At 36.0% G+C, this 15,037-nt stretch overlaps 2 protein-coding genes across 5 annotated transcripts in view; one reads left to right on the top strand and one right to left on the bottom strand.

Moving 5' to 3' along the window:
- Positions 1-4,141: 4,141 nt before the first annotated feature.
- Positions 4,142-13,203, bottom strand: SEC13 (SEC13 homolog, nuclear pore and COPII component). Its single transcript, XM_034431609.2, has 9 exons — positions 12,983-13,203; positions 10,868-10,912; positions 9,447-9,562; positions 8,691-8,842; positions 8,098-8,231; positions 7,613-7,746; positions 6,579-6,699; positions 5,939-6,085; positions 4,142-5,046 (listed from the first exon to the last, which is right to left on the bottom strand). Exons 1-9 carry the CDS (start codon positions 12,983-12,985, stop codon positions 4,936-4,938), a joined length of 963 nt encoding a protein of 320 aa, XP_034287500.1. The 5' UTR covers positions 12,986-13,203; the 3' UTR covers positions 4,142-4,935.
- LOC117673904 (cullin-associated NEDD8-dissociated protein 1-like) overlaps positions 12,728-15,037 on the top strand; it is a 31,978-nt gene continuing 29,668 nt past the window's right edge. The window contains exon 1 of one of the 4 annotated variants that reach the window (XM_087887890.1): positions 12,728-13,211. The gene's annotated coding sequence lies outside the window, so the exon portion shown is untranslated. Of the gene's footprint in view, positions 13,597-15,037 lie in introns of all 4 variants that reach the window. The other 3 variants (XM_034431607.2, XM_034431606.2, XM_034431608.2) reach the window with 3 other exon arrangements.

Raw genomic sequence — 15,037 nt, 5'->3', positions numbered from 1 at the left:
TTCTATGTTAATATAAACATTTTACAGAAATATGCCATAAAAGAGCCAGCAACATAGAAACAGATTGGAAACTATGTTTTTATTAGTATGAGCAAGATATCAAACTGTAGCAATATAGCAGTAAAATTAGACGGCCTTGTTCACAAGATTTTTTCCCTCCTAAAATTACTGTAAGTTTTGATTAAAGGCTCTTCTATTCAAGCATCTTTCTCCTTTTCATTGCCAATCAGAAGACATTGGGATTGGGAAGTAACTTGATTGTTGCTTTCTTCAAACTAGTGTTCTTCAAATGCTGCCTCCAAAGCTGGAAATTTTATGTGGCCTTCATAATGATGCTTGAATAAAAGGGCCATTCAGAAACAAAGTGAGAATAGAAAAATGGTGTAGGTTAACAATTATCAATACATGTGCAATAAATTATTTCCATAAATTGAGTGGGATCCAGTTTAAGTAAGTTGCAGTTTATTTCATTGGGATTGTGGATTGCAAAAGGAGCAAATGTGTCCACTTGTCTTGGTCTTCCCAAATTGAGATGACAGACCACAGATAATATACTCAACATTGTTTAGATTACAAAATTAGGCAAAATGATTTTGTTTTTCTTTAAAGTCGAATGTATAAAATTCGATTAAAAAACTGGAGGTCTAAATCAAAAAGTAATAGACGAGGAAAAAACATTCTAATTTGTTGCGGAATATTTGTGCCTGTTGTACCATCCTGGAGGAGCTGTTTTATCAATATGTTGTTTCTAAAGGCCATTAAGAAATCTTCCATTAATTCATAATTTTTAGGATGCAGAAGCCTAGAATAGATACCAGTAATATGTTTGATAACTTTGCACTACTTTACGGAAGGTTGTCTCTACTAAAGATTAATCTAATTTGAATTGGGTCTGGAGTTTCTTGAGAGTTGAATTAAGGGTTCAACATCTGGAGATGAGAAACTTACTGCTCATCCCTGGTGTGAAGCCTAATAAATGGGGTAAAGACAAAAAAAAACCCTGATATAACCTAGTCTTAGATCTTGAAATAGGTTTGAAGCAAAAAAAATAATAATGCAAAAAATTATTATACAGACAATCCTTGACTTAAATACCACAATTGGGACCAGAATCCTGGTTGTAAGTCATTGTGATCATAAATTGAGGCGGCACATGACCAGACCCAACTTTTTTTATGGCAGTGAAATGAATATCACAACTGCGAGTCTGAATCCATTCTCCCAAATGGGCATTTTTTATCTTTGCCACCACCAAGTGATTGTAAGCCGAGGACTACCTTGTATTAGCAGTAGCCATTGATCAAACTTGTTGGACAGTAATTCAAGCACTCTTACAGTGGTGATTAACCCGAGCGGAGTTTGGAGATGAAAGATTAAAATAAAATAATTTAAAAAAGGAGAACAAAGGCTGCCAGCATTATCCTACTCAAAAGAACAAAGTGGCCCCAGAATCCAACCCCGCCTTTTCCATCACAAAATCATGGATTTCCAAAGTGAAATTCTGGAGGAAATTTGAGGAGTATCCGGATCTGGAAAAAGAGTTGGGGGGGGGAGGCAACTTGGAAATTTGATCAAAGAAACAACTGAAAAAGAGACCCTTGGCAGGTGGGCAGGAGAAGATGGGGCAATGAATTGGTTCCAGACCCTAACTCAAGTGGATATTAGCCCAGCAACTGTACTAACCTAATGGTAGATGACCTGATCTTTTAATTACCTCTTTTGCCACACCATCTGCCTTAATCAGTCTTAACCAATGTCAGCAATTGGGGAGCAACCACTTTTTAGCCCCAGAGCCCACATCTTTCAGATTGCTGATTAACACAGTAGAGGCCAAAATTGTAGAAACCTTTTCGGAAAAGTGTATCTTTGAGGTTTGATGGCTAATAACACCACTATTTTTTTTGCGGGGGGGGGGGGGGGTTCAAGATAATCATATTCCACTGCTAGAAGGGCCAGGGAATAGCCCAGACTAACCCAATTGAAAATCTATGGAGCCGATTAAAGAAACTTGTTAGTCAGAAGCGACTATAAATAAACTGCAATAAAACCCAGTTAATAGAAGAAATCATTCAATCTTGGTTTCACATAACAGCTGTAGAACTAAAAGACTTGGTTCACTCCATGGGAAAATGTTTTAAGGCCGTAATTCATGCTAAAAATTACCCAACTAAGTATTAACTGAAGTGATAATTTTTGTATATCTCGTTTTTTCTATGCGTTTCACTTTTCTTTTTTATAGTGTAACTGCTTTCTAGAATATTGCTATTCTAGCAAATCCTTCATAAAAGTTATTGCATTACATCTTGATTAGATTATCTTTCCATTGATATATAATTTTAGGGTACTACAAAAAAAAAGTGGTGCTATCAGCTAGTTTTAGAAAATACACTTTTCTCAAAAGGTTTCCACAATTTTGGCCACTACTGTAGTGTTATTAAAGAGAAAAGCTCAATTGAAGCCACAAGAATTAAATTTGTGATGTATTCTTGGTTATCCATTAATAATGATAGTTAATTCTTAAGATTATTTTTTCTGTAACAGGCAAACATTGGACCAGTCGTATTGTCTCAGCCTAACTCACCTCAGGGTTGTTGTAGGGAATAAGGAGGAAGGTGTGTTGGATATATTCACCTTCTTATTTATTATTACTCATACTCAAGGTAGGATAAAAATATTTGAAAGGATTAAAAAATCAAGGTTATAGGGTCATAAAAAGGGAGTTTGATTGTTAAAAGCAAAGAATCTAAAGTTGGTTTATTTGATCAAGATTAAAATATGTATGTTGTTATCTCTAGTAATCTTCAATGGACTTTTGCTGACCAGGACTGAGCAAGGCTTTGATTTGTTTATAGATAAATTGAAGGAAGATATAATTAGTTGTATTTTAAGAGAAAGTGATTAAGTTACTAAAATTGTTTATACTTGTGATGAAGAAGGAAGTCTTTATATATTTTTCTTTTTCCTTTTCTATTTCTCTATTTTTTCTCTTTTCAAATTTATTTTAGTATTTATCTTTTTAACTGTAATGTTTAATAAAAAAACCAGAAAAAATCATGAAAAATCCTAAGCATCTGGAAGGACAAAACCAGAAAGAAAAACTGTTAAGGCCTAAGGAGCCACTGTACTCCCAAAACCCATAACAAAGCCAAGTTTTTGCGATTTTCAGAACATCATTAGGTATCTCTGGAGAGATACTATTGCAGAGGGATGTGCTTTCCATGCAGAGTCATCTGACTTTTTTACTCTGTAGACCAAAAATAACAGAAATGTGACTATTTAAATCAAATTCTAAACAAATCATTGAAGCTGTGGACAAAAATATGTGAAACAGATAGACGCTATACAAAAAGCCTTAGAAAAGCCCAACCTCCTTCACTCATCCTAGCTTATGCTTTCTTAAAACTGCAGACCTATCACACTTCCCAGGGAATAACTCGTGAGTAAAATAGGACTTCTGTATCAATTTATGAAGATTTGCTTTGTTCTCATAGCTCTTGATAATTTCCGAAATACTACTTCTGAAATTTGTAAGTTTAAATATGTCATTGATTGTGTTGCTTCATACTGGAGATGTTTGTGTAAATAATAAGACAGCCTTGATGGAGGAATGCAAGCTCTGTTAACACAGCAACAAATAATAAAAAATACAGTATTTCAAGTCCACAACAGGCAGATAATGTTCATAAACGGCTTGTAAGGATTTGTTATTTTAGCCGATCTTAAGATAAGTAGTTTTAACCTTCCTGTGAAATTGACTTCTCAGGATAGTCTACCTAACAATTTTGCAAGTTTCATTGTGCTGTACATCCCCTATTTATACTTCAGTGGATTAGGGAGATATTTGACTCAGCTGCTATGAACTCTAATTTAATTTTTATATAAATAAAAATGATACAACATCTGCTCACATAATTAGTTAAGAAAAACAATATGCTTTTTCACCTCTGTTCTTTATTCTGGTACTACTTAAAAGCTGCCCCATTCCTCCTTACACTTATTGTTTTTATTACTTTAATTACATAATTATGTTGTGTCATAAACCAACAGCAAGCAAATCACTTACGCATAATGAACAAAGCAGTTCAATAATTTCTTCCTGTTCTGTGTTAAGACAGGAGTGAAATAATTCTATGAGTCCAACTTAAACAACTTTCTGAATTTATTACAATTTACTATGAAAAATGTACAAAATAATTACAACATAGAGCAACTTTCTTTCTGAACAATTCAGTGAATTTTAATTGGACTTTATTTCTCTTTTTAAACCAAAAGAACAAAACATTAGTTATGCAGTATTTTAGAGATCAAATTTACATTTTCAGTTCATGTAAGGCAAACTAAAAAGCAAAGGTAACGCTGTATTGGATCATAGTGTATATAAATTTCGGCTCCCATCTCTTCTTATGTTCAAATTATCTACCATGTAGTTCTTGACAGAAGAGAAAATACTAAGTTTTAAAAAGTGTAATTACTAAAACATCTACTCTGGGAAACTCTTAGACTCTTTTAACAGAGAAATACTAGCTGAAAGCATGCCAAAATTTTCAAGTAAAATGATGAAAAACTACTGATATATTTTTTTTAAAAAAAAAATCATACTAAAAGGAATAGTATTTTTTCATGTCGATTTTGCCTTGAATTTTAAAAGTGTCAATTAAAGCAAATTGTTACAGGGGCTTTCCCTAACCTGATACCTTCTAAATGTGTTAGTTCATCCTCTTCCTAATTCCTAGACACTGCAAGGAATTAGGAAAGTTATAATCCATCAAACTATTAAATACCAGATTGGTGAAGGCATTCCACAGTTTATTTTTTTTATCAAGAGAATATTCATAACAAATTAAATTTTACATGGCCCGTATTCAATAAACCTGGATTACTAAGAAAAGTAGAAAAAAAACTGTTTCTTTAAACTGGAAATCTTCATCATAGACATCACTGTTCATTCTGTTGTCCTTCTGTAATGGCAGATACTGCTCCTTGGCCCTTATTGACATCACTAATGCATGCCCACTGTCCATCTACTGATTCTTTCCATAGAGTTACCTAGAAAAGACCATCTTTATTTTAGAACTCAAGTCTACAAACATGAACCTTGCTCTGAAAATTTTTTTTCATTAAGGGTCCTAGATTTGATAGCTAACAATCTGCCTTCACGTATTTGCTTTTAAATTTAATTAGGTATTATTTGGCCAAGGCAAGCTATTCTTGTTAGCAGTACGCAGGCAAGGAATCCTGCAGCTTCTCCCTTACTCCCCCAGCACTCTCAAATTCTGCTTTGGAGGCTTTCCAAAATTAGAATCCATTTTGAGAGAATAGTGCAGGAAGGAAGAAAAGCTATTGCTAGACTGATAAATATTAAATATTTTAAAACGGCTGGATTTGTTAATATATGTACTTAGTTATATTTATCTGCATCAATTTACATGTGGTCTCTTAGTCAGTATACAACTATAAAAGCTGCACTGGGAAGAGAGAGAAGAAGAAGAAAAGAGCTGTATACTAGATAATGCTGATGGCAGATAGAGATTACAGTACTATATTTATTGTCTGACAATAAATCCTTGTGAGAAAAAGGATTTAACTAAAGGGGATGACTAATAGGCATGTAACAGAAGTTATAAAATGTTTGAATGATATGGAAAGAGTAGGTAACAATCTTTTTCTTTATTAAAGGAAGGTGAGTTAGGTCAGATTTAATTATCCCAGTGTAATAAACCAGGAACATACTTTACAGAAGCTCCTATTTTCTCACAGTCTCTTCAGAAGGTTTGACAGAAGTTGATTTACTTCAAATATCAAACAGGTTGTAACTGAGCCCCTTGCTTCAGCTAATACCTCTGGAAGAAATAAGTAAGTGAATCTAGGAAACAGGTAATAGCAAAAGGCCACTTGGGACTGATGAAAGGGTTTAGGTACAAGCTGCTTTAATACTTACTTTATTATCTCCTCCAGACACAGCTAGGATATTTGCAGTAATGGACCAGCTAACATGCCAGACTACATCACTGAACTTATGGAGTAATTTTGGTGACCATGAGTTTCCAGAGGCATCATCACACATCCAGATAAACACTCTGCCATCCTAGAAGAAGGCAAACAGAGCTGTCAAGACATGTATCTCCTATGGCTAAATGACGCTGACATTTTAACAAGGAAATCCTTTCACCAGAGCCACAGCTACAACTCTATGACCATGGAGTTGATTCAAATTGTGCTTCAAGTTGGCAATTGTCAATCCATAAGGGTATCATATTTCTAATGCTAGTAGTTAAAAACACATTGATATACGTCTTAACTGGATGTACTGCTTCAGATTACAAATAGGGAACTGGAATTCTACATGACTATCCACTCAAATAAATAGTACCCCTCTGTTTGTTTTACAAAAGGCTGACTAAAAATAACTTTGCTAAAAACCAATATGCCAAAAAAGCTTAAGGTTAAAACTTTCTCAATAAGCTTTTTCATAACATATTAGATTTATTTTATTTATTAAACTTATATGCCACCCATCTCATAGAAGGCAATAACAGATCTCTTTTATCTTCACTGGGTAAACATTAAAGTAAAATTACCTGGGAGCAGCTGGCAATAGTACTTGTTGGCAAACCTATGGAAGGAGCCCAGGCTACATCTCTGACCCAATCACTGTGAGCTTCCAATTTTTGTTCTTCTTTCCACTGGCCATCTTCTTCTCTGGAAATATTGGGAGGGGGGAAGATAAAGATTCAGAAAAAGTGGCAAAAACCAAGATAAATATATTGTTATAAAGGAAATGGCTATCTGAACAAAAAGCAATATTAGTACAGATAAGTGTTGCAGTCATAGGATTGGCCTGTTTACTTTCTGATCAAAGTATGGAATGGAGAAGAGTTTCAAAAAGCTCTGCTCTAAAATCTAACAGATAAGTTTTACACCCTTTGCAATGTAGTTATTTTATGTCTGCTTTGAATAACAATTCACAGATTCTTAACAGTTACAAGATGTCCTTTAGGCAATTAACTTTAATTTCCAGCAAAATATGGGAAATAGAAATTCTCCCAATAGAAGGCGGTCAACCCTGTATTTTAACATATCCAGGGAAAGCAAACTTATCATCACTCTGGATAATTGACCCCAATATTTCAAAATTTGTATTGTTGGAAGTTTTTCTAAAATTCGGTTGGAATCTGCCTCCGTGTCACACTTTCAGATATTTGAAAACAACTATCATATCACACCTCATTCTTCTTTTCTGAAGCCAAAAATGTCCAATTCAATTTGAAGCTACTTGTGACTATCAAGAGAGTTTTTGTTAAGTGTCCTTGAAAAAAGATCCAGAACTGGCATCTGAATCCCAAAGGAAAATCACTTCTGTTTTATACTCATTGTTTTCTTCATTGAGGCACTGAATCATAACCACCCTAGCCCAACAAATGAATGCAGATAAACTAAGCAAAAATGTAAAATGACTTGCAGACAAACTAGGAAAGGTTTTAAACTATTTAATCATTTGGCAGATGCCAGAAGCAAAGGTAGCTTTGCGGCAAGGACAAGCAAAAAACAAACTTTTCTTCTCTCTCTCTCTCTTTTATAAAAAACTGTTAGATAATTTTTGAGGCTAACTTACCTCCAAATTTTGATAAGATTATCACAGCCACCTGATGCAAATCGTTTGATGTAGTTTGGTTTTTGGTTTGAAGGCTGATCTATGAGGCTTCCTGGTACAACAGCAGGTGCCCAGCTAACAGCATTGCAACCAATCTATGTAAAAATAAATCAATGTAGTTTCATCTAATTTATAGCAAAACTAAAGACAAATTTTAACACCTATTTGTTTCATTTATAAACCCTTCCTAAGAAAACATTTTAAAGTAATCTTTCTATTATTATGTGTTGAACAATAAATATATTCCCTCTGTTTAATAGTGCATGGATATTTATCCAATTAAAGAAACATTGCCTTTCCTTCCTTACCCACATAAAAGTTTATTTTGACTCAGGTTATTTGAACTTGAGATTCTAGTAAAAGAATAAAAAGATTTGATCTACATGCTTTAAATATTCCACCTTGTTTGCCACATAAAATGTTTAACAAAATGATTCTACACTCACTGTATGTGCATTGCTGATTTTTTTCACTTCCCACTGTCCATCACCAGTATAGCTCAACAAAGAGATAGCTCCATCAGAGCTGCCGCAAGCCAGGATCAACCCATAGTCTTGTGGTGCCCAACATACAGAATTGACTGTTAGAAAACGAGGAAACAGATTATATTGTTATATGAATCACTCAACTACAAGAGGAAAATATAGAAATCTTGACTTTTTAGTTTACACTACTTAAATGGGATGAAAGCCTAATATGCTATGGCAACAGCCTCTTTTTTTTAAAAAAAATCTGCAGCTACTAAGTATTAAAACATTATAATGGCAACAACGACACAAATGCCTCCAAACTGGTATTTAGTTTGCAGATCACTAGGCTACTTTATCCCACAAGCAATAAGATATTATTATACATCTGCAGATACTGGTGACAGCAACAAAATTGGCTTCAACAGGGTGCACTTAAAAGTTGGAAGTGCCTGCACCCAAAAAAAGATGGGAAAGCAAGAAATGAGCATAATCAAAATAGGTAAATTCCTACTGAAAGATTAAAGCAATCTGTTTCTATATCCAAACAGTTTGGAGAAGAATATCCCTACCTGAGGAATCATGTCCTGTGTATTCATATGTCTTCTCCCATGTACCATTCTCTTCTTTCCAAATAATAACCTTTCTGTCATAGGAACACGAAGCCAGAATGTTTCCATACATGGGGTGAGCCCAGGCAACCTGCCACACAGGACCTTCATGCCTATCGGAAAAAAGAAATAATTACTGCATCAAGGTCTTCCCTTTAGTTATGACATATGGAAAGCATTTTAAAACCATTTTAAAATCATGCATCATGTCAAGTGAGTTATATCCTGAAATAACACACAAAAAGCCACTCCGATCTTTATTCACACATATCATCCTTCTTAACAAAGGCTTCAAAGCAGGCTTCAGCATATTTTTTAAAAAAATAACAAGTTTTAACATTTCCATTTGTAAAGAAGATTTACTTCTAAAGTTAAAAACATCCTATCTGGAGAGTCCTTTTAAAGAACAACAGGACATAAATCAAATAAATTGTTGCCTAATTGTACAGAACTCAAAGTTTATTGCTTAGTGTTTGTGAGTCCAATCAATGATGTTTAGTTAAATCACTTTTTAAATGAGATGAGACCTAAGAAATTGGATATACAGTATAGTATACAGGATGTAAGACAGGCCAGATAAAGGTTGACTTACAAAAGCTGTCAAGTCGAATATTAGATATGCAAAAAATATATTCTGGCCAAAAGCCAGCAATTTTGTCTATAACCAAAACAGAAAAATCGGTCATGCGACAAAGAATTATTTTGTCTTCAGCTCACCCTCTTAAGTCAGCTATGAGAATTTGTCCTCCATTCCGGACATCAAATATTTTCACAGATCTGTCTGAAGAGCAGGTTGCCAATCGTGTGCCATAGTAATCCATTTGAGCATCATGCTAGGAAGTAATATAATCAGCTTTTAAAAACCTCACAGTTCTGTTTCTATAACAACGATTTTTAAATCTTTGAAAATGTAATATTTATTTATTCATTATAATTTGTATAGCCAGTTGTCTCAGAAGTGACTAGGAACAGCAAAATTCTTAAAATAAATACAAAAATATAAAATATACAGCATAAGAAGATGTCACAATCAATGGTTGTTAGCACAATCAGGAATTATATTATATGTTAGCTATTTGGCATCAATGAGTGGTAGGATGCAGGTTTACAAAATAGTTTACTGAAAAAACAAATTGTCAACACTTCATTTTAGCAGCTAAAATTATAAGTAGGGAACCAGAAAAATGTGCTAGATACTGTCACAGCTCCATGTACGGTACTAATTTTTCACTGAGAAAGCATTTTATTTGCCCTAGATCAGGGATGTCAAACTTGTGGTCTGAGGGCTGGATGCATCACGGGCTAGCCCTGCCCATGCCTGGTTTACCGAAGGGGAAAAAAGTCATAATATGTCATTTGACGATGATGTGATGACGCGAGCTTGACACCCCTGCCCTAGATACTTGCCTAGTATCACAACTGCCGTAACATTTTTCAAAAACTAACAATATTCCAATAAAAATGTTACAGGGGATGATTTATGAAAAATAATTTTGTTTCAGTACAAATTCCCAGATATTTATAAGGCCACCCAACTCATAATTTATGGCTATAGGCAGCATATCTCAATTTTGAAAAAAATAAAAATATTAAAAGCCAATAGTATAACAAAGTACAATCATGGAGATAGCTGAGTCTGGACTGAGGCAAGTATTTACTCTCAAGCAGAATGTGCTCAATTATGACTATATATTGTCACCATATTATTAAGACTGGCATCTACTATTTTTATCATATTTCAAAGTAGCGAATACTACTCACTGTTACACTCAGAAAATATAAGATAATGTGTCTCTTACTCCACTCACCCTTACATACAGTACATGCTATGATATGGTATATTAACATGTAAATATATTAAAAATGAACAGCTACCTTACTTTGAGCGTGTTCATCATTCTAATGCCATATTTTCTGGATTCAACTACTGTATCCCATTCTATCTTTCCAAAGAAAGGAGAGAATTCTTAGCCTTACCATAATTTTCTTCTCCCTTCCATGTAAAAAGTGGCTTTAAAGTTTTCTATAGTACATCAGAAAAAATATTCATTCCTTGCATTATCCTACTAAAACGAATGTTGCTCTATTTATTTTGGGATAGAAATGTATTCTAAAAAAGAAAGAGACAAAATACTTACTATCATATCCTCATGGGAAGTATCCACTGTATTAATTACAGACACCTAATAGGAAAATACAAAGAAGCTGTAATGACACTAATAGATCCTGACCTTATATTTATAGTCAAGAATTAAAATATGTAGGAGGTGGCCATACTGTTTACAGTAGTTTATTTACATTAACACGATTAATCTTCAGATAATTTTAGAGCATTATCTTTGTCTTAGCATTATCTTCATTTATCTTCTTTGTCTTTAGTTAATCCTTAAAACTTCCGTGACATATTATACATGGTGCTAGTACAAGGTAACACAAGAAGCTAATCTTTGGGCCTGCTTTAGCTGATAGGACAGGAAAAAAAGTAAGGGCAGAACATCTAGTTTTGAAACTTGATTCTAATACTAATTACCCTGCCCAGAAAACTATGCTTATCCCAGGATGTAAAAATATCTTAGACCCAGGACAAAGGCATTTGTGAAGAGGTAAGCCTAATTTCAATAGTTTTATGGACTGTTTAAGCACATCTACTAGTACAACAATCCTTCCAGGTCTCCAGCAAGGTCAATATGGTTAACTGTCCAGAAAGCTAGTACAGATAGCACTCAATTTACAACCATTATTTTAGTAATCATTGAAAGTTATAACAGCACTGAAAAATGTGACTTATCACCAATTTTCACATTTCTGACTGTTGCAGCATCCTCGTAGTCACGTGATCAACATTTACACTCTTGGCAACTGGCATATATTTATGACTGTCCCAAGGTTGTGTGAACACCATTTGCAACCTTCCCAGCCAGTTTCCAACAAGCAAATTCAATGGGAGAAGCCAGATTCGCTTAACAATCTCAGGAGACACTTAACAACTGCCGTGATTTGTTTTACAAATCTGGCAAAAAGTTTGCAAAATGGGGCACCACTGGCTTAACGACTTAATGGACATTTTGAGCCCAACTGTAGCAATAAGTCAAGGACTACCTGTACACTGTTCAGCATAAGTATGCCGATGGGGGGGGGGGGCGCAAATGCTTGCCTTTTTCCTGGCTGCTACCCAGCTTCCCAACTGTCCTCCATAATATGAAATTAGGTCAGTCATCAAACCCTAGTAACTTGTCTGAATCAGTCCCAAAGGTGCTTTTTCAAGAGGCAACTGGCCTTTCTTGGGGGAAAAAAAAAGCATCTTTGGGACAACCATGAGCTGGATGAGTGAGAATCTCCACATAGACCAGTGTTTCTCAACCTTGGAAGCTTGAAGATGGGTGGACTTCAACTCCCAGAGTTGAAGTCCACCCATCTTCAAGCTACCAAGGTTGAGAAACACTGACATAGACGTTTGGTCTGGATCAGAAACATTTAAAACCAGTAGATCTTTGATGTAGTTGCCTTTTGACAAAATACCTTGCTTCCGTTTTCAGTTCAGTGCAAGACAAACCCCTCACCATCACCACCACCACCCCAGAATTAAAAACAAAATGAATCAAAAACAGGTGCTAGGATGAATGGAGTAGATTGTAGAATGGAGTAGATCTGTAAGGGTCGTGCATAAGCGCACCAACGTGCCTACCGTCCCTGTCCTACCGTCCCCTTTTATTCTTATATATTTTCATGTATTCACAATCATGTTTATACTTTTATCTGTAATCTTACATATGCTTGACAATATATATATATATATATGTATGTATGTATGTATGTATGTATGTATGTATGTATATTTTAAAAAAATAGATCCATCTCTTGTATGTATGTATGTATGTATGTATGTATGTATGTATGTATGTATATTTTAAAAAAATAGATCCATCTCTTGCACAGCGTCCAGCAGTTACAGGGCGGGCGCTTTCAGGATCCCAAAGGAATGGCTTGGGAAAGAGTCTCAGACGTGGCCGGGATCATAGAAGAGCTGGAGTCGGACAATGGGCCTCGATCCTTGACCCTCGCCTCGCTCGGCCTTCGCCGTTTCCCGGGAGAAGCTCGGCGACCAGCTCAGCCCTTCGGCAAAATGACCACCGCCACCAGCTACCCCAGCACTCCCAAGACCCGGAGGGGGAGCACGACGGGCCGCCAACCTGACTACCCTAAGCGAAGGGGGCCCAAACTTCAGTCCTCCCCCCCTCCCCCCTCAATCTCACCATGGTGGCGGCGGCGACGACGAGAGAGGAATTTCCACGGGACCAGCCCGGCTCCGCGATACGATTGCCCGGCCGGCCGCTCTCAGACGTGGCAAAGCAGGCTCAGGCCGGCTGTGTGTACGACAAACAAAACCTTCCGGCTGGGGAAAAAAAACCCCTCTTCCTGAGATCCGCACGAAGGTTCCTCCTCCTGCTGCCCAGGCCTCCTTCTTTACCTTCCTTCTGCCAGGCGAGAGGCTCTGCGTGTTTCGGGACTTCTTTTCCCCTTTTGTAACCTTTGCCGCCTTTATCCCTCGCAGCTTTGGGAATGCAGGGAGGGGGGAGGGGGGCAGACTGATTATTGTTTTTTTTTTTTCTTACGGGGTTGAATCTCATAGCCCAGTTTGGATTGAGCTGAAGCGGGTGTGAATCGCGGTTTATGGGTGATGTGAATACAAATATTCAGCCAGTTTAGGGCTCGGTGCAAGTATGTAATCCCAGCCAGAAAACAATTCGTTTTCCTGCCCTGGGTATCAGGATGCCATGATATTTGGATCATCAGTTGCTTCCACTGACTGGGGATCGTCAGTTGCTCCGCTGGCTGGGAATGGTGAGATTATAGTCTGACACATTTGGTAGGTTCGCAAGGTGGATAAAGATGCATTTCTGCATACTTAGTAATATGGAAAAATTAAAGAGTTTCACAGGGCTGTTGAAAACCTGAGCAGGCTGAATTTTCACTGCAAGTAAAATGCTTTCTACCCCCAATATTAAAAATGGTTATGCATTTGTAAGTAAAATGTATTGTGGTTAGAGTGTGTTATAATGTTCATAATATGTATCAACATTGACTAACAGTTTCCTTCAGTGCTGTCAACTTTTAGATAAGAATTTGGAAAGGGGACAAAAGCCGAAAAACAATTTCATTCCGTGAGTTGCATGGCAAAAACATGCCTGGAGTGGAGAATGAAGATTTGAACACAATCATTATAGATCCAGTTCTCATATCGATGATCCTGTTGCTTTTTTTCTTTTCCACAGCTTGGTAGAATGAGTATTGAAACCCGAATTTTTAAATACTTTTTTTTAATGATTGACTCTGTCATGTGGAAGAATCAAGTTATAGATGAGTTATCCGGAACTGTTACTTTATGCTTGTTGCATTCAATGTGTTGATATTGTCAATCATTAAAGGTTCCCTATTTCAGTAACAATAAATTGCACTGGGAGAAAACATTCTGAAAGTGCTGGCAAAGAACATTCTTGTACAGGAATTATATACAATACCTGACACCAGTAAAGAAAAATCTAGATAAATCTAAAATTCATGTCAGAGAACTGGGTGCATCTTTGCTAAAAAAAAACCCACCAAACTGCTTGCAATTTTGTGACATTATCTAACAGAATTTTAAACAGAACTCAAGCAAATTAACATTTTCAGTAGATATCCATTGATTTGCCCTGTAGTTTTGTATCTGCCCTAGACTCATTGCTTATATTCACATGTAACACATGAAAGCATAAACCACATTTCAATCTAGTAGGTTGGGTGAATCCAGCCTGGATGGTTCAGAGTTAGCTCAACTAACCAGAAGTAAATGTCACACAATTATGCAGTAATGGGAATTGTTTTAATTGTTAATTTAAATTTGTTAAAAGAAGTTGTTAATTTCCTTGTTAATTGGAAATACAGTAAAGTTACAAATAAAAGCAAACTGACCTAACTGTAGCTAGCATTCAGTAGCCAGAACAAATTTACTGTATCAATTCAAGTTCCTGGGAGCAAAAAATTATAGCTTTTGTAATGAGCCATTTCCCCCCAAAACGAATGGTTGCATGGTTATCCAGCATCTATTTTAGATTTATCATGCTTGCATAGACCTCAAATTAATTTGTATGCCATTATTCTGAATTTAAAAAATACTTGGCAAAGTAGGAACAGCTGCTTTTATACTGGAAGGGTGGGTAGATTGATGAATGTAGAGAACTTCCTACTTAAGGCAAACTAATTGACCTTCTTCTGCGTTGAGTGTCAACGTCAGCTGTCCCTAGCCAGGTGATTCATCACTTCTCTCT

The sequence above is a fragment of the Pantherophis guttatus genome, chromosome 2 (assembly GCF_059756535.1).
Source record: "Pantherophis guttatus breed Tessera chromosome 2, ASM5975653v1, whole genome shotgun sequence".
Lineage (NCBI taxonomy): Eukaryota > Metazoa > Chordata > Lepidosauria > Squamata > Colubridae > Pantherophis > Pantherophis guttatus.
Note: the sequence above shows the minus strand (reverse complement) of the source record. Positions and strands in the feature narration are given on the sequence as shown.

Excerpts from the sequence above, each read along its gene's own strand:
- SEC13 (XM_034431609.2), bottom strand. Across the intron at positions 8,232-8,690 it reads CACAGGACATGATTCCTCAG|TCAATTCTGTATGTTGGGCA; the intron begins GTAGGGATATTC and ends GTTTTCTAACAG. Across the intron at positions 6,086-6,578 it reads CTATTGCCAGCTGCTCCCAG|GATGGCAGAGTGTTTATCTG; the intron begins GTAATTTTACTT and ends GCCTTCTTCTAG.